Source organism: Diadema setosum, chromosome 8, assembly GCF_964275005.1.
Source record: "Diadema setosum chromosome 8, eeDiaSeto1, whole genome shotgun sequence".
Classification (NCBI taxonomy): domain Eukaryota; kingdom Metazoa; phylum Echinodermata; class Echinoidea; order Diadematoida; family Diadematidae; genus Diadema; species Diadema setosum.
Genome location: NC_092692.1, coordinates 40,632,199 through 40,646,106, shown reverse-complemented (window position 1 = coordinate 40,646,106; position 13,908 = coordinate 40,632,199). Strand labels below are relative to the sequence as shown.

The 13,908-nt window shown below is 38.2% G+C and overlaps 1 protein-coding gene across 1 annotated transcript in view; it reads right to left on the bottom strand.

The window, feature by feature from the left end:
* Window positions 1–13,908, bottom strand: part of LOC140231591 (DNA-dependent protein kinase catalytic subunit-like) — a 119,973-nt gene that overhangs the window by 101,326 nt on the left and 4,739 nt on the right. The window contains exons 2-8 of the mRNA XM_072311737.1: window positions 11,678–11,754; window positions 10,724–10,891; window positions 10,234–10,342; window positions 8,791–8,903; window positions 7,650–7,749; window positions 6,990–7,141; window positions 5,965–6,120 (exon numbers count right to left, since the gene is read on the bottom strand). Coding sequence (XP_072167838.1) covers window positions 5,965–6,120; window positions 6,990–7,141; window positions 7,650–7,749; window positions 8,791–8,903; window positions 10,234–10,342; window positions 10,724–10,891; window positions 11,678–11,754 — 875 coding nt within the window. The remainder of the gene's footprint in view (window positions 1–5,964; window positions 6,121–6,989; window positions 7,142–7,649; window positions 7,750–8,790; window positions 8,904–10,233; window positions 10,343–10,723; window positions 10,892–11,677; window positions 11,755–13,908) is intronic.

Here is a 13,908-nt window from a genome sequence, read left to right as displayed (position 1 = left end):
ATTGAGAGATAAAGAGATAAAAAATAGGCTGGTCTTCTAAATTTAGTTCCATGGACGGTAATCTGAACACACTTTTGCAAACGAAATGAAATATTACACACGCCTAGGTTGGCCTATAATCTGTGTTATGGTGATATCTTATGAGATTATATATAATAATACAGGCAAAGTATCTTGGAAAGGTGATCGCCACCATCAATGGGGATATTCAATCTAAACGATTAATTGTAGATGATGGGAATGAAGAAGTGGATAGCTGGAAAGGAAAGTAATGAGATGCAATGAGATAAATCGAAGCAGCACTAATCGAGGCAAATGTATTACAAAGGAAGAGCAAAACGGCATATTCGAGTGTTCAAAATGGTTCAACATTATGCAAAGATTTTGCAGTAATTTGTGTGTGTGTGTACGTTTGTCTTCTAATTTTACAGTTAGGTAATTCAAAATCGCCAAAAAAAAAAAGATCGCACAATGAAGATGTTCATTCAATCTCAGTTTCCTTTCACTATATCCTATCACTTCAAATTACGTAGCCTTAACACAATTCAAATTAGAATGTCCATTGAGAATTCAAATTCGTCTCAATATGAGAGAGCGTCTTTTCAAACAGGGTCGCAGGTGAGTATTCCCGAGTTCGACGGAGAAATTCATTCAATTTAGCAACAAAAAAAGGTTGGCCATCCGGCAGCTGTAGAAGAAGCCGACATGATCATGGAAGTATGGCAAGTACAAGCCACACAGGCTTGAAGACCTACAATTATTACATCACTTCAGAAAATAAGGAAAAGACGATATTTTTGTTGAAATAAACGACATTTCTCCCGGCATTCTTTGATATCTCATAACAGACGGCTAATTTTGCTGAAATGATCTTCTCTTATGTCATGAGTGTAAATCAATATTTTTTTTATTGTGTATACCAGTCATCCCCCGATAAAAGACAAAAACAAAAATGAAGTACTAACAATCTCATTCAATAAGCATAATGTATAAAGGAAACGAGCATTTGCTGCAATCGTTTATGAATATGAAAATGCTTCAATGCGATTTCACGAAGTCTAATGGAATGAATGAATGTAGGCATACCTAAATGCAGAGATATACGTAGACATAAAAAAAATACACAGGCACGATAAGTGCATAAATTACTTCAATAGCAACATGAAAAAAAATTGATTACATCGATAAACATGAGATAAGACAAGAACATTAATTTCATGTTTTTATTGCGCGAAATACCTTGCTCCTAAACAAAGTGTTCAATTGAAGCGATGTGGTTATCACATCTCCGTCTCTCGCAAAATTGAATCACCACTTCGCAAATTTGGAGCGCTTTCTACAAAGAAAAAAAAAGAAAAGTCGCTTTCTTTCGGTATAAGTTGTCATATTTGACTGATTATAAATGGATTGAACTCAATGATCGAAAAAAAAAATTGACTCGTGAACTTACGAAAGAAGTGGACTGAAAACACCTCAGACTTCTAAAGGTATAAGTAATTGACAGAGCGACTATAGCCGAATATTAGCATATTATGAGGAATTCATACAGAACTAGAACAAAAAAGACTAAACAGTCGACATCACCATCGTCTGTATCATCGAAATATGGGATATTATTTTATTTTGACTACTTCTTTGAAATGCTGCAAACATCAAATACCGAACATCATAATTATATCTGCAATTTTTTTGGCGAATGCTAAGCGTATGAGAGAAAAAAAAATGCCATATGTCTTGTTTACTCGCTTTATTGCAACGTATTTCGTTGTCGAAGTTTAAATTCTATACATATAAATGTTGGTTACAACCACATGAGAACTTGCACATTCGCTACCCAACAACCATAAAATCATTGGGGTCCGTAAAAGTGGTTACGTAATAGATACGAAGCACATCACTATAATGCATTCTATGGACCGGTGCAGAAAAAAGAGACTGTCTGTAATCGGCCTTTGAACTTCTCTATTAGGCTCATAATCCCCGACTTTTCAGATGGCGTCTACGAGTGCGTCTTAGGAATGTTTTTGTATCAACATCCTGTCTATTCGAGGAGGTACAATGTAACCTGATACTCTGGCCACCTGGTCTATTCAATTTATATGAATTTACGACTTTGATGAAGTAGCACAATCGACTGCGTTGTTTGTATGCAGTACATCCCCTACTCGGTTTGTTCTTGGCCAAGTGGTTTCTTTTTTTAAACGATTTTATAACATAATCAGAATATTATTCATGACGGTAAAACTCTTCAAACAATTACAAGTAACATCGCTGTCATGATAACAAACAGACACAAAAACATTCACACACATCACATGCATGCAGGGACACGCAAAAGATTTACTTTTGAATTTATTCAATTCGCCGAGTTTTGGCAAATCCCAGGACTCGTTAGCGGAAGAAGAAGGCCAACATTTCATGCCAATAATGGTAAGCAGGTTGTCATGCCGAGGTGGCTTTCATAGAAGATCCATAAGTACGACATTGCATTCCTGATAATTATAACACGAAGTAGTATGCTACAATACTTTATCATGTAAATGTGTGCTAAAAAGGTAGGTGCGTGCACGCAACGGTCTTGAACGCCGCACGCACGCTTTTCACTTGAGTGTGACAATTTGCATACCGATGCAAATGAGATCGCCAGAGCGTGCGGCTGGTCGCTCGTCATTGGTCAGTTTCCCGACCGTTGCGAAGGTCTGAATGTCGTGAAAATTGCACTCATGTTTGTCAATATTTTGCTTGTTTATAGACATAAGATATGACCAATCATCACAAAATGTTCACACATGGCAACTCTGATGTGTGTAGTCCCACAAAATATAAGTCATTTTCAACATAGGCATCGTATTGTTGGTGAAATTCTAAGTTTAAAAATGCGTGTTCATTTCACTCTCTCAGCCCGAGTATACTCGGGACCAGTCCACAGCCTGGAAAACGTCAGCCCGAGTATACTCGGGACACGTCCTAAACGGGTTAATACCAAGTTTGTGCACTTGTCGAATTGGAAACAGAATAATTTTAGTTTACTGTACAATTACTGAGCTGACACTGAGTTCCACAAGGTTTGGGTAAAAAGTGTGGTTACCATGGCAATGCATTGTCTGATACAAACACAAGGGACATTTTGCATAACTACACTTAAAGACCATCATACACACCAAATTTGACCTTCATAGCTTGAATGGTTTACTTTGATACAAAAATGAGTAGTTACCATGGCAACACATTTTCCTTAAACTAACACATTGGTGTCTTGCAAAACTACACTTCTAGATCACGATACATTCTAAATTTGACTTTAATTGCTTGAATGATGGAAAAGTTATTTGATCTGCAAGGTTTTGGTAAAATTGTGGTTACCATGGCATCGGTTTGTGTGACAAACACCAAAATTATGTGTTCCACATCTATACATCAGGGCCATAATGCCTACCAAATTTGGTTTCTATTGCTTCAAAACTGTGGAAGTTGTTCACTCCACAAGATTTTGAAAACATGCAGTTACCATGGCAACGCTTTGTCAAGTACAAACACAACGAGTGTCTTGCATAACTACACCTATAGATCATCATAGATACCAATTTTGAAATTGATTGCTTAAATACTATGGAAGTTATTCAATCCACAAGGTTTTGGTAAAATTATGGTTACCATGGCAACGCATTGTCCGACAAACACAAAAAACATGTCTTGCACATCTATACCTCAATATCATCACTAACCCTAAGTTTCATTTAAATTGCTTCAAAACTGTAGGAGGAGTTCGCGACGCAATATTTTGCAACAGACCGACCGACCGACCGACCGCCCTACCGCCCGCCCGACCAACATCATGGTGATTCCTATATAAGATACCCCCTTCACACTACGTGTGGCGGGGGTATAAAGATGATACATGAATTAGACAGCATTCCTTAAAACTAAAGTCCCGCATGTCTAGAGATAATGATTGACAGTTTCAACTAAAACTAGAAATGTCACTATGGCGACTGATGCCTCCGCCATAATGCATGATTCTCCCAATAGGTGTATGGTACAATGTCTTCACAATGTGTTATGACAGTTTCACAAAACTGAGAAAATATTGAAATGACAGGTATGTCAGAAATATCTTGAACGTTCACTTTCCTTGAACTAGGTTTGCTATACTGTAAAAGTGGAAATTTTCGCGGTGTTGAAATTTTCGCGAATTTCGCGCAACCAGAAACCAGCGCGAAAATAAAAACACGCGAATATTTTTGCTTGCCATACGTTCCTGTGCGTGATGTCTTGATTCCGCGGAATTAAAAACACGCGAAACTCTTCTGTCCCGGCCTAGCGCGAAAAATTAGTCGCGCGAAAATATCCACTTTTACAGTAATTGTCCAAGAGTGCAGGTACCTGTATTTGGGGAATTGAGAATTTTTACTTGACTTCTGACCGACCCTTTTATAAGTTTATGCATTGGGTAATTTTCAAGGTATGAAGAAACAGTGTAATTACAGTATAATATATATATTTTTTGCATTTAAACCTGGCCTTTGACCCTTAACCTTTGACTTTTGACCTTCTGGCTGGAAATTTCCCAGAGAATCTCCATTAGGGAATACATGTAGGCCAATATATCAAGTTTTAGTTTTAAAAATAATAATGCAATCATTGCATATAATAGTATATGAGGGAAATAGTAAAATTTTGAGGAGTTGACCTTACCCTTTGACCCCCTGACTATTGACCCATGACCCCTACATTCCCTAGAAAATCCCTGCCAGTCAGTACTATGCATATGTACCAAGTTCCATGAAGATACATTGAACCATTTGCGAGAAAAGTGAAATTGTGACATATTCATCTAACCTTTGACCTTTTGACCTTTGACCTTATGACATGAAACTCTCTCTGGAGAATCTTTATGCAGTAGTACATGTCTACACTAAGTTTCAAGAAAATACCTTCAGGCATTGCATGGATATGGGGGAAATATCAACATTTTTAGCATTTGACCTTGACCTTTTGACCTTTGACCTCTTGCCAATGTCACTAAAATCTACTCAACTAATTGCCCCATCATAAATCATCCTTGGACCACGTTTGGTGAAAGCTGCTTCATCCAGTTTTGAGTTATCACGTAAACAGATAAATTTTAGGATTAGACCTTGATCTTTGACCTTTGACCTCTGTCCAATTTCACTCAAAAACTAATCAAGGAATTGTCCCATCATACATCATCCTCAGACAAAGTTTGGTGAAATTTGCTGAATCCAGTCTTGAGTTATCATGTAAACAGGTACAATTTAATGATTTGACCTTGACCTTTGACCTTTGACCTTTGGCCGATTTCACCCAAAATATACTCAAGTAATTGCCCCATCACACTATATACTTGGACCAAGTTTGGTAAAATTCCAGTCAATATTACTCAAGTTATCGCGTAAACGAATGCTGACGGACGTACAGACGGACGGACGGACAACCCGAAAACATAATGCCTCTGGCACCACTTCGTGGTGGAGGCATAAAAAAAAAAAAAAAAAAACCAGAATGAATCTCAGTCGACTATTCTCTGTCATTACTGGAGCTTTTATAAGATTCTGGCCGATTTTAATATTTTCAATACAGGAAAATAATCGAGGAAAAGGCAATTTTAATCTTTATAATAACTTTGTGTTAATGGAAAAGAGGTGTGAAGGGATAAAACAGCAAAAAAATATTCTTACACTTGCTGCTCAACTGATATTTTCCAACTTAAAATGCAAGTAGCTTACATATTACTCAAAAAATGATTACTAGGTTGGTTAACTTACATCACACAAAACATTCCATCAGGATGTTGCATAGATCATGTTTAAAGACTGCATCTAATTATTTTCTTCATCTATTAGTCCATGATTGGCTGTGCACACTCTATCACATTAGTAAGGTAATTGGTTTGGTCCTGGATTTCACTCATTTCACTTCAAACAAGAAGACTTTAGATCTCACCTTCAGGACTGAAATATCTCCCTGACTCTTTGTCTCTGCTCTCTCTACCAACATGTCAGCTACAGTACGAAGGAAGCTCTGCAGGGCACTCACACCAGCCCACTTCATCTCAGGATTATGATGCTGGCTCCAGAATGACAAACGATCATTGATCACCTAAACAAGACGTAGCAATGTACATCAATTTACCAAACATGTATGGTATAGATAAATGTGCGGAGAAACACAAATCTAGCTGGACGCCCGTACAGAGTACTTCCACTCAAAATGGAAGAAGAAATGAAATTGATATCATTCCCATTAATGCATTTAAAGCAACACTATACGGTCCAACAAAAGGAGTCTTGAATTGACATCTATAAAAACCCCATTTTCTCTAAAGTCCCATCTTACCAGGCCATAAAACATAGTGTAGCCTTGGGGTAGCCTCTGGGGAAGATTGTGTCTGTTAAGACGCAACACAGTGGACAGCCTCAGGGTAGCCTTGGGGTAGCCTCCAGCAAAATCTTACCGTGTGATCGACCACGATAGGCACAGGTAGCCTCTGGCGAACCGCGGGAGGCCACCCTGCGAAGGTGTCTGTTAATGATGCTCACAGGGTGATCTTCCACAGAGGCGTCATGTGACCAGTGCTACACTCAGGTAACCAGCACTGTCGCCGGCCGCTGTTATATGTAGTCATGTAAATCATGTAGATGCGCAATACTAGTACTCAATGGGCACATATCAGCAACCAGCTGGCGACAGGGATGCCTGAGGGTTACTATGGTAACATCCCTGGAGGAGGTTTTCAAGCAATGCTTGTTAAAACGGGGCACTTAGCATTCAATCCGTGTTTCATGGAATCAGTGGAATGTAAACATGGGTGAATCTTCGTCGGTGAACACCAGGGCGCACCCAGGGAAGGTCTGTTAGGATGAGGTTTAATATCTATTCCCTTGAAGTCAGGTGGGACATGATATCACTCCTGAGTGCAATTAGTTTAATCTTAACCTCTAACCCCAGGATGATGTTACACACTTTACCTCATAGTCCTTGTAGAGATACAAATTGAACTGGGCTGCATGTCTTGCTAGTAGCTGAACGCCGGCCCTGGGGACATCATAGCGTGTTGTGTCAGCTGATGGGTCTATGGCCATACTCGTATACTGATAGATCTCTCTGGAATGCTTGGCATCTAAAGACATCAGACAATTGTTATTTCACATAAACATTTCTTCAACTCTAAGAATAGTGAAAATATAAACTTGTGAAAACAGATATCAGATTTGAGGCCAATTATCTATCCTACCATTCCTTTGATCATCTCTGAATACAATTTCACATTGAATCTGAGCCATCTACCAGCATCTATTCAATTGTTTTATGTGAAAAGACCAACAATCAACAATGGGCAAATGATACTCATCACTCTAAATGCACACTTGTGTATGTAAGACAAACAAGGGCTGGAGTAAAGACTTTCAAAAGATACTTTCCCATCATTGCTTGAACAAAATACTCAAATCTAGAAATCAGTGATTTCTTTAAAAATGCAAACTTATAGTTCTCAATTTGTTTGTCACCATGAAACACTGGAGATCACCATGACAACTGATATACTCTTTAAAGCTCAACCAAGCTCCACTCTTCCTTACCCTCCATACCACTACCAGTATCAATGAATCAAGAAGGGATTATCTTACTTTCTTCCACTGACTGAGTGAAGTTGACCAGGAAATGAGACAGACCCAACAGTCCTCCTGCTACTACCATCATCTCAGGTTTCTTGGTCTTGGAAGTCATCTACAACAAAGAGTCATTTCAAGAACATTTTCAACCATGCTGCATGGAAGTACACACACCGACACATTCACACTCTTTTGTTGGTCTCATCAAGAAAATATGAGATGAATACATTGACTGGTCCCGAGTTCTAGTGGACAAAAGAAGATGTTTGCCTAATAGCTGTCTTCCACAAATTGCATACTACATGAGTGTTGCATAGAGAGATTATACAGAGGTCTCACGGTAAGGACTTCCATAAGTACAAAGAAGTAGAGCCTTAAAGGTATTAGCCCACATTTGTAAACCTGCAGCAATTGGTCTCATAGTTAGCATGGAGTTTGGGTATGATTGCAGTAACACCTGTGCAAAATTTCGTTCCAATTAGTCCATTACTTTCATAAAAATAATGAAAATGCACCGTAATCCGTATGCATGCGTATAACGCTCGTTAGCTCCGGTCCACGTACGTGTTACATGTACAATGTACGTAGCTATAGCCCGCGCTCGTAATTCGATTTTGGGTCGGGTTGACCCGGTTTGAAAATTGATTTTAAAACGATGATTTTCTCTCTTTTATCGAATGGTATAGACAAAGAGCGACAGGTGAGGTATGTTACTGTTATAACTTGTACTTGAAGTCATATTGGACCTGTTTTATGCAGTTTTGATTTTCGTGGGTTTGCAAATGTTGGCTAGTACCTTTAAGGCAACTTTGTAATGCACATCATACACTACATTTACAGTGTATATAGTCAAGTTGACATATACCCAGATGTTACAGAATAACTCAGCCTTCGAGTTCAGAGTTAAAGGTTATATGATCAAATTTAAATTTTGTCTGAGAATCAGCTAACCAATGTCATTCAAGGTTAGTATGGTCTCTCTTTTTATCAGTGATAGTGTCTGTTTCACAAAATATAAAGATTAGTGGAGAGCTGTTGCCTATCAAAAGCTAAACTACATGTGAGCATATGGCAAACAGTTTTTATATTTAAAATAAGTCACTGGAATTGCAACGATATTCTAATTACATTTTCATTCACAAGGTAGTCAAATTACCTGCTGCTTCAACATGGAAATCAGCACATTGAGAATTCTGTCAGAGTATTTTGCGATGTACTCAGGGTAGAACTCAGCTAACACTCCAAGCAGTTGGTAGATGCCATGTTTGACTGCAGAAGATATGAGTACAGCAAAATAGTTTAGTTGAAAATTGGAAAATCATGAAAGTATCATTCCATTGTTTTGTTTTTACCATTATCACATGATAGGAATCATGGTTCATCTACTCCACTGCAAATACTCCTCACCAAATACTAATAAGAACATGTGACTCAGATTCCAGAAAACTCTACAGAAAGACACTGTATCCAAAAGTCATAATGTTACAGAGATACTGCTATTTTCAAAAGGGCACTGTGAGAACCACAATACTCACACAGATCATTGCACTTGGTACATCACTGTGTTTCATGCACTGCTGGGAGCTTGTATCCATGATCTTAATGTGATAACAGTAACACTGTTATTTTAACAGTGCACTCACATGTATCCATCTAAGAAAGCGAATCCTTGTATTTGCTAAAATTCAATTCCTGCTTCTGAGAATTAGCTGGCTTGTCCATTTATCAATTTGTGACAACATATACATTTTGAAAGCCACGGATTACTGGTAAGGCAGAAGAGTTAAGTGCAGGACAATGATCTGCACTTAATGAATTGACATGAAAGGCACCTGCATAAAGGATGGGGCATTTGATGAATCTAAAACCTTACTCTCTGAGATTATATAATTTGCTGTGTTTTGGCATGAGAACCCTCACCTGACTATTGATCTACAGACTTAGCCTCATACTGCTTGTCTCTGACTTGACTCATAATCTCTGTTTCCCTTCATTTATCTGGCATGAAGGAAGTCTTGGACTGTACCTGTGCATTGTCCATTCCTCAATGTCAGCACCCACAACATTTACTGAAAATTATTCACTCATCTTCATTCACTTCATTCAAATGAGAGATTGCTGCACACTAATCATCTCGACACACACACACACACACACACACACACACACATATTATAATTTTACTGTTAAAGGAACATCTAGGGATTTTTTTGACAGTGACAACATTTCTTCTCCAGACATACAGTATACACTAGGACTGTGAGCTGGTGTTCACCAGTGCCTGCATACATGTAGTCGACTAAATTACAAGATGTTAGTTATAAGGAGAAAAAGCTGCAGAAAGCTGGTATTCTAATAATGGCCAGATAGTTCAGTACAACTGAGTCCAAGGGGCCTCAGCTTTTGATCCTAGCAAAATCTTTGGCAGAGGCCCCTTTGACTTGATCTCATTAGTTATGTAGAAAAAAGGAAACAACTGACATTCTGCCAGCTCACAGCTCCATCAAAATTCAAACTTTTCCAGTTAACTTGAGTTGACTGCACCATATATTGAAAACATGACAGTGAAGCACTTCCCAAGAGACTTCTCATATCTTACCTGTTTGTGACAGCTTGCTGGGAGATGCAAGTTCTTCAAAGAACTTATTTAGCAAGGCAACCACACCCAGCTCATCAGCAGATGCCTTCTGCGATGCGACACCCACCAACTGCAAAGAATACAACAGGGAATTACCAGACTGCGGTTGCATCATACATGATACTACCTACCTTCACAGACTTATTATACAATTTTTTTTTTTTCATTACAATTAAGATTTTTGTGTGCCAAACCTACTTTAACCATGCTTTACTGTTCATGGCTGGCAAATCTCAACCTCTGCCCACTGTGCCTTCCACAAGTTTTAATTGTAATCAATCTCTCTCTCTCTCTCCCTCTCTCTCTCTCTCTCTCTCTCTCTCTCTCTCTCTCTCTCTCTCTCTTGTTCACTATGTCATACTTCAAACTGAAAACAAGAAGTCTTACTCAGTGTTTCATACAGTAGAAACTTAGTCAGAAGCTTAAGAAGCTCTGATACAAACACACTCACCTCAATGAGGAGTGGGAAAGTCTTGGCCTTGACCTTGGCAGCTTTGTCTCTGGTGTAGAGAGACATACACACATCCTTGATGCTCTTGGCATGGCTCTGAACTAGCTCCTTTGCCTTCTTCACAAAGGCCAGTAAAAAATCCAAGGCCTGTTCCTTGCTTCCTTTGAACTGTAAAATATTCAAATATCGTCAATCATCACTTGCAGTTAGATTTATCAAACTTTGAAAAGCCATAATTTTTCCCCTTCCCTTCAGGATAACTTTAGAGCAGTTACTAATAGTGAAATTGAAAAAAAAAAAAAAAAAAACACCTAAGTCATATGCTCAAAACACAAACTTTAGATACTTTTGCATTCATTTTCAACAAAGTATACCTTTGAATAGATAAATTCCTCTGGGCCCTACAAAAGTGAATTGATTTAGTAAATGACAGGTCTTTTTCTGGCTACATCTCAATAGCTTGTAATGGAACTGGATCAGTTTCATGCATCATGTTTTTCATTGACTGTGAGCCTAAATGAAAGCCTGTTCTTGCTTCCAAGAGCAAAGTCATTTATTAGACAAAAATATAGCATGTCTTGTGCGTCGCAGAAAAGTTGACTTCATTTTCATGTTGGCAAGTCACAGCATCAACATCCCTTATCATGACTCCCACACATACATGTATTTCCATGAATAATTCTTAGATATATAAAATCAAGGGCTGCAAATTGTCGTCTACTGTCTGATTTTGACTGTACACTGTAGGTGTCACCTAACTGAAGATTTATGGCAGTTGAGTAAATACTTCTACCAAAAAAAGGGGGGGGAAGAAAATTAATAGTTCACAAGGACTTTTCCATATTTCACACGAAGTTGAATAATGTTAGGGAAATTACACACATGTAAAACACAGCACTGATGAAACAGAAATTACAGAGTAATTCTAACTAAAGTCTAAAGAAGTTTAATTACCTCTTCTTTTCCAACAGCCTTCTGTAGATATCTGATGAGGCCATATTCTTGCTTGAACAGTTCAGAACAGCAGAATGCTGCACAAAAGAAAAATTATAAACATTACAGGTCAAAATTGAGGTAAACATTAGAATTTGCAATAGTCTTACATTTTCAAAGCCTGCAATGTAAATCTAGACGAGCATATAAGAAGGAATGGGGGCAGAAATGCCTAGTATCATATCACCTTGTCAAGGTGTGATAGGTTTAAATGATTTTGAATCTGAGGAATGGATACAGTAGTTTCTTCATTTTGTGCTTTCTTCCCACCTTCTTTATTTCAAAGAGGAACAAAATGTTCATTACCTGCCAACCACGTCATGCACTGTACTCTCATAACATATGTACAGCTTAGACTATAAGGTACATTACAACTAATAAATCTATGTAATTCATGCCAGCCAGAGTAACAGGCACCATGGCATGACCATCTTTAAATTCAGCCATACAGACTACATGTATTTGTATCTGGGCCCAAATCATTTGTATTAAAATGAATACCAAACCACTAGAGCAGGGGAAAACTACCGGCTGGCACATTTTACTTGTCCACACAATTCAGTAGCGTTAAAATCCATTATATTCTCACAATTCAACAAAGTCAGTGGTAGCTTATTTCAGCAGAATGTATGCATAGCAAACAGAGAGGGGAGTTACCCTGGTATAGCGAGCATGTAACAAGGTGGAGTTTGTTATTTTTGTTTGCATCGGGCACTGCATGACAATGATTTCATTCATAGCCAAAGACAGTCAGGTGAAATAACATAATGCAGAAGCTAAATACTGCGAGAATATTCTGTTTACCATGGTCACTTTATAACAGTAAAATACCAGTAAGGGTCATTTTGATGTCAATACTGGGAATTAAAGATCGAGTTCCTTTTATGGCCCCAACATCTCCTTGCACTAGACAGGGCCAGTGTTTTTTAAAGTTTGGGAGGGCAGTTTATATTGTCACTTCTAGGTTCATAAGCTAATAAGAAGAAGAAGAAGAAAAAAAAACCTTCAGCTGCAATTCTCTGGTACAACTTCAGAGGTTCATCAGCTTGAGAGCAAAAACAAAAGCAAAAAGGTAAACAAACAAAACAAAATGTCGCTATGTCGACTGGTATGCCTCCGCCATAAAGCATGATTCTTTAGGTCAACCGTCTATAGTACATCTTGACAATGTGTGATGACAGTTTCACATAATTGACAAAGTATTAAAATGACATGTTTGTCCAAAATATGTTAAATGTTCACTTCCTTGAACTAGGTTTAATTGGATGAATGGCAATAAAGTATTTTCTAACAAAGGATGTATTTGTGGATTTTAGGACTTTTACTTGACTTCTGATACTTTTGAAAGTTTATGCATTGACTCATTGTCAAGGTATGGGAGAAAATCATAATTTGTTTTAAATAGTAAAGTAACCATTCAGCCTCTTCCGAGATGGAGGAAAAAGTGAAATTCAGCACTTTCACTTGATCTTTGACCTTTTAAAGGGGATGGCTAGTAACTGATCAGTGGGAATTAGTGGGAATGCTGGAGGATGATTGTTCCAATCCTTATGGGATTCATTCAAGAGTACATTATATATCTATTGTTGTGTGAAAATTATTTGCTTCAGAATGGTCTCGTATTCAAGTAATGTGCAGTTTAATGTTTCCAGGTTAGCGTGCCTGGTCAGTGACGGGGCATTAATCTGCACATTACTTGAATACGAGACCGTTCTGAAGCAAATAATTTTCACACAACAGTAGATACATAATGTACTCTTAAATGAATCCCACAAGGATTGGAACAATCATCCCTCAGCATTCCTACTGATTCCCACTGATCGGTTACTAGCCATCCCCTTTAACCTTTGATCTTTTTGGCAAAAAACTTCCCAGAGAATCTCTATTGGGTAATACATATACACCCAGGCCTCGAATCAACCGACGGCCACCGATGGCCATGGCCATCGGTGCACCTCTCGTTGGCCGCAATGCCTTTTTTTCCTTGATCAAAGTTACGGCCAAAAAAAATGTGCCCTTTTTCTTGTGGCCGTGGTGCCCTTTTGGAATGAAAGTTATTATTTATGACGTATCAATTATGCCCTTTCTCAAAGTCTACACTTTAATAAGCTTGAACAACTTTCCTGATCTCAAATGTCATACCTTCAGTTCACTCGCGTCCCAATACATCTGATTCAAACTCAAAGTATCTT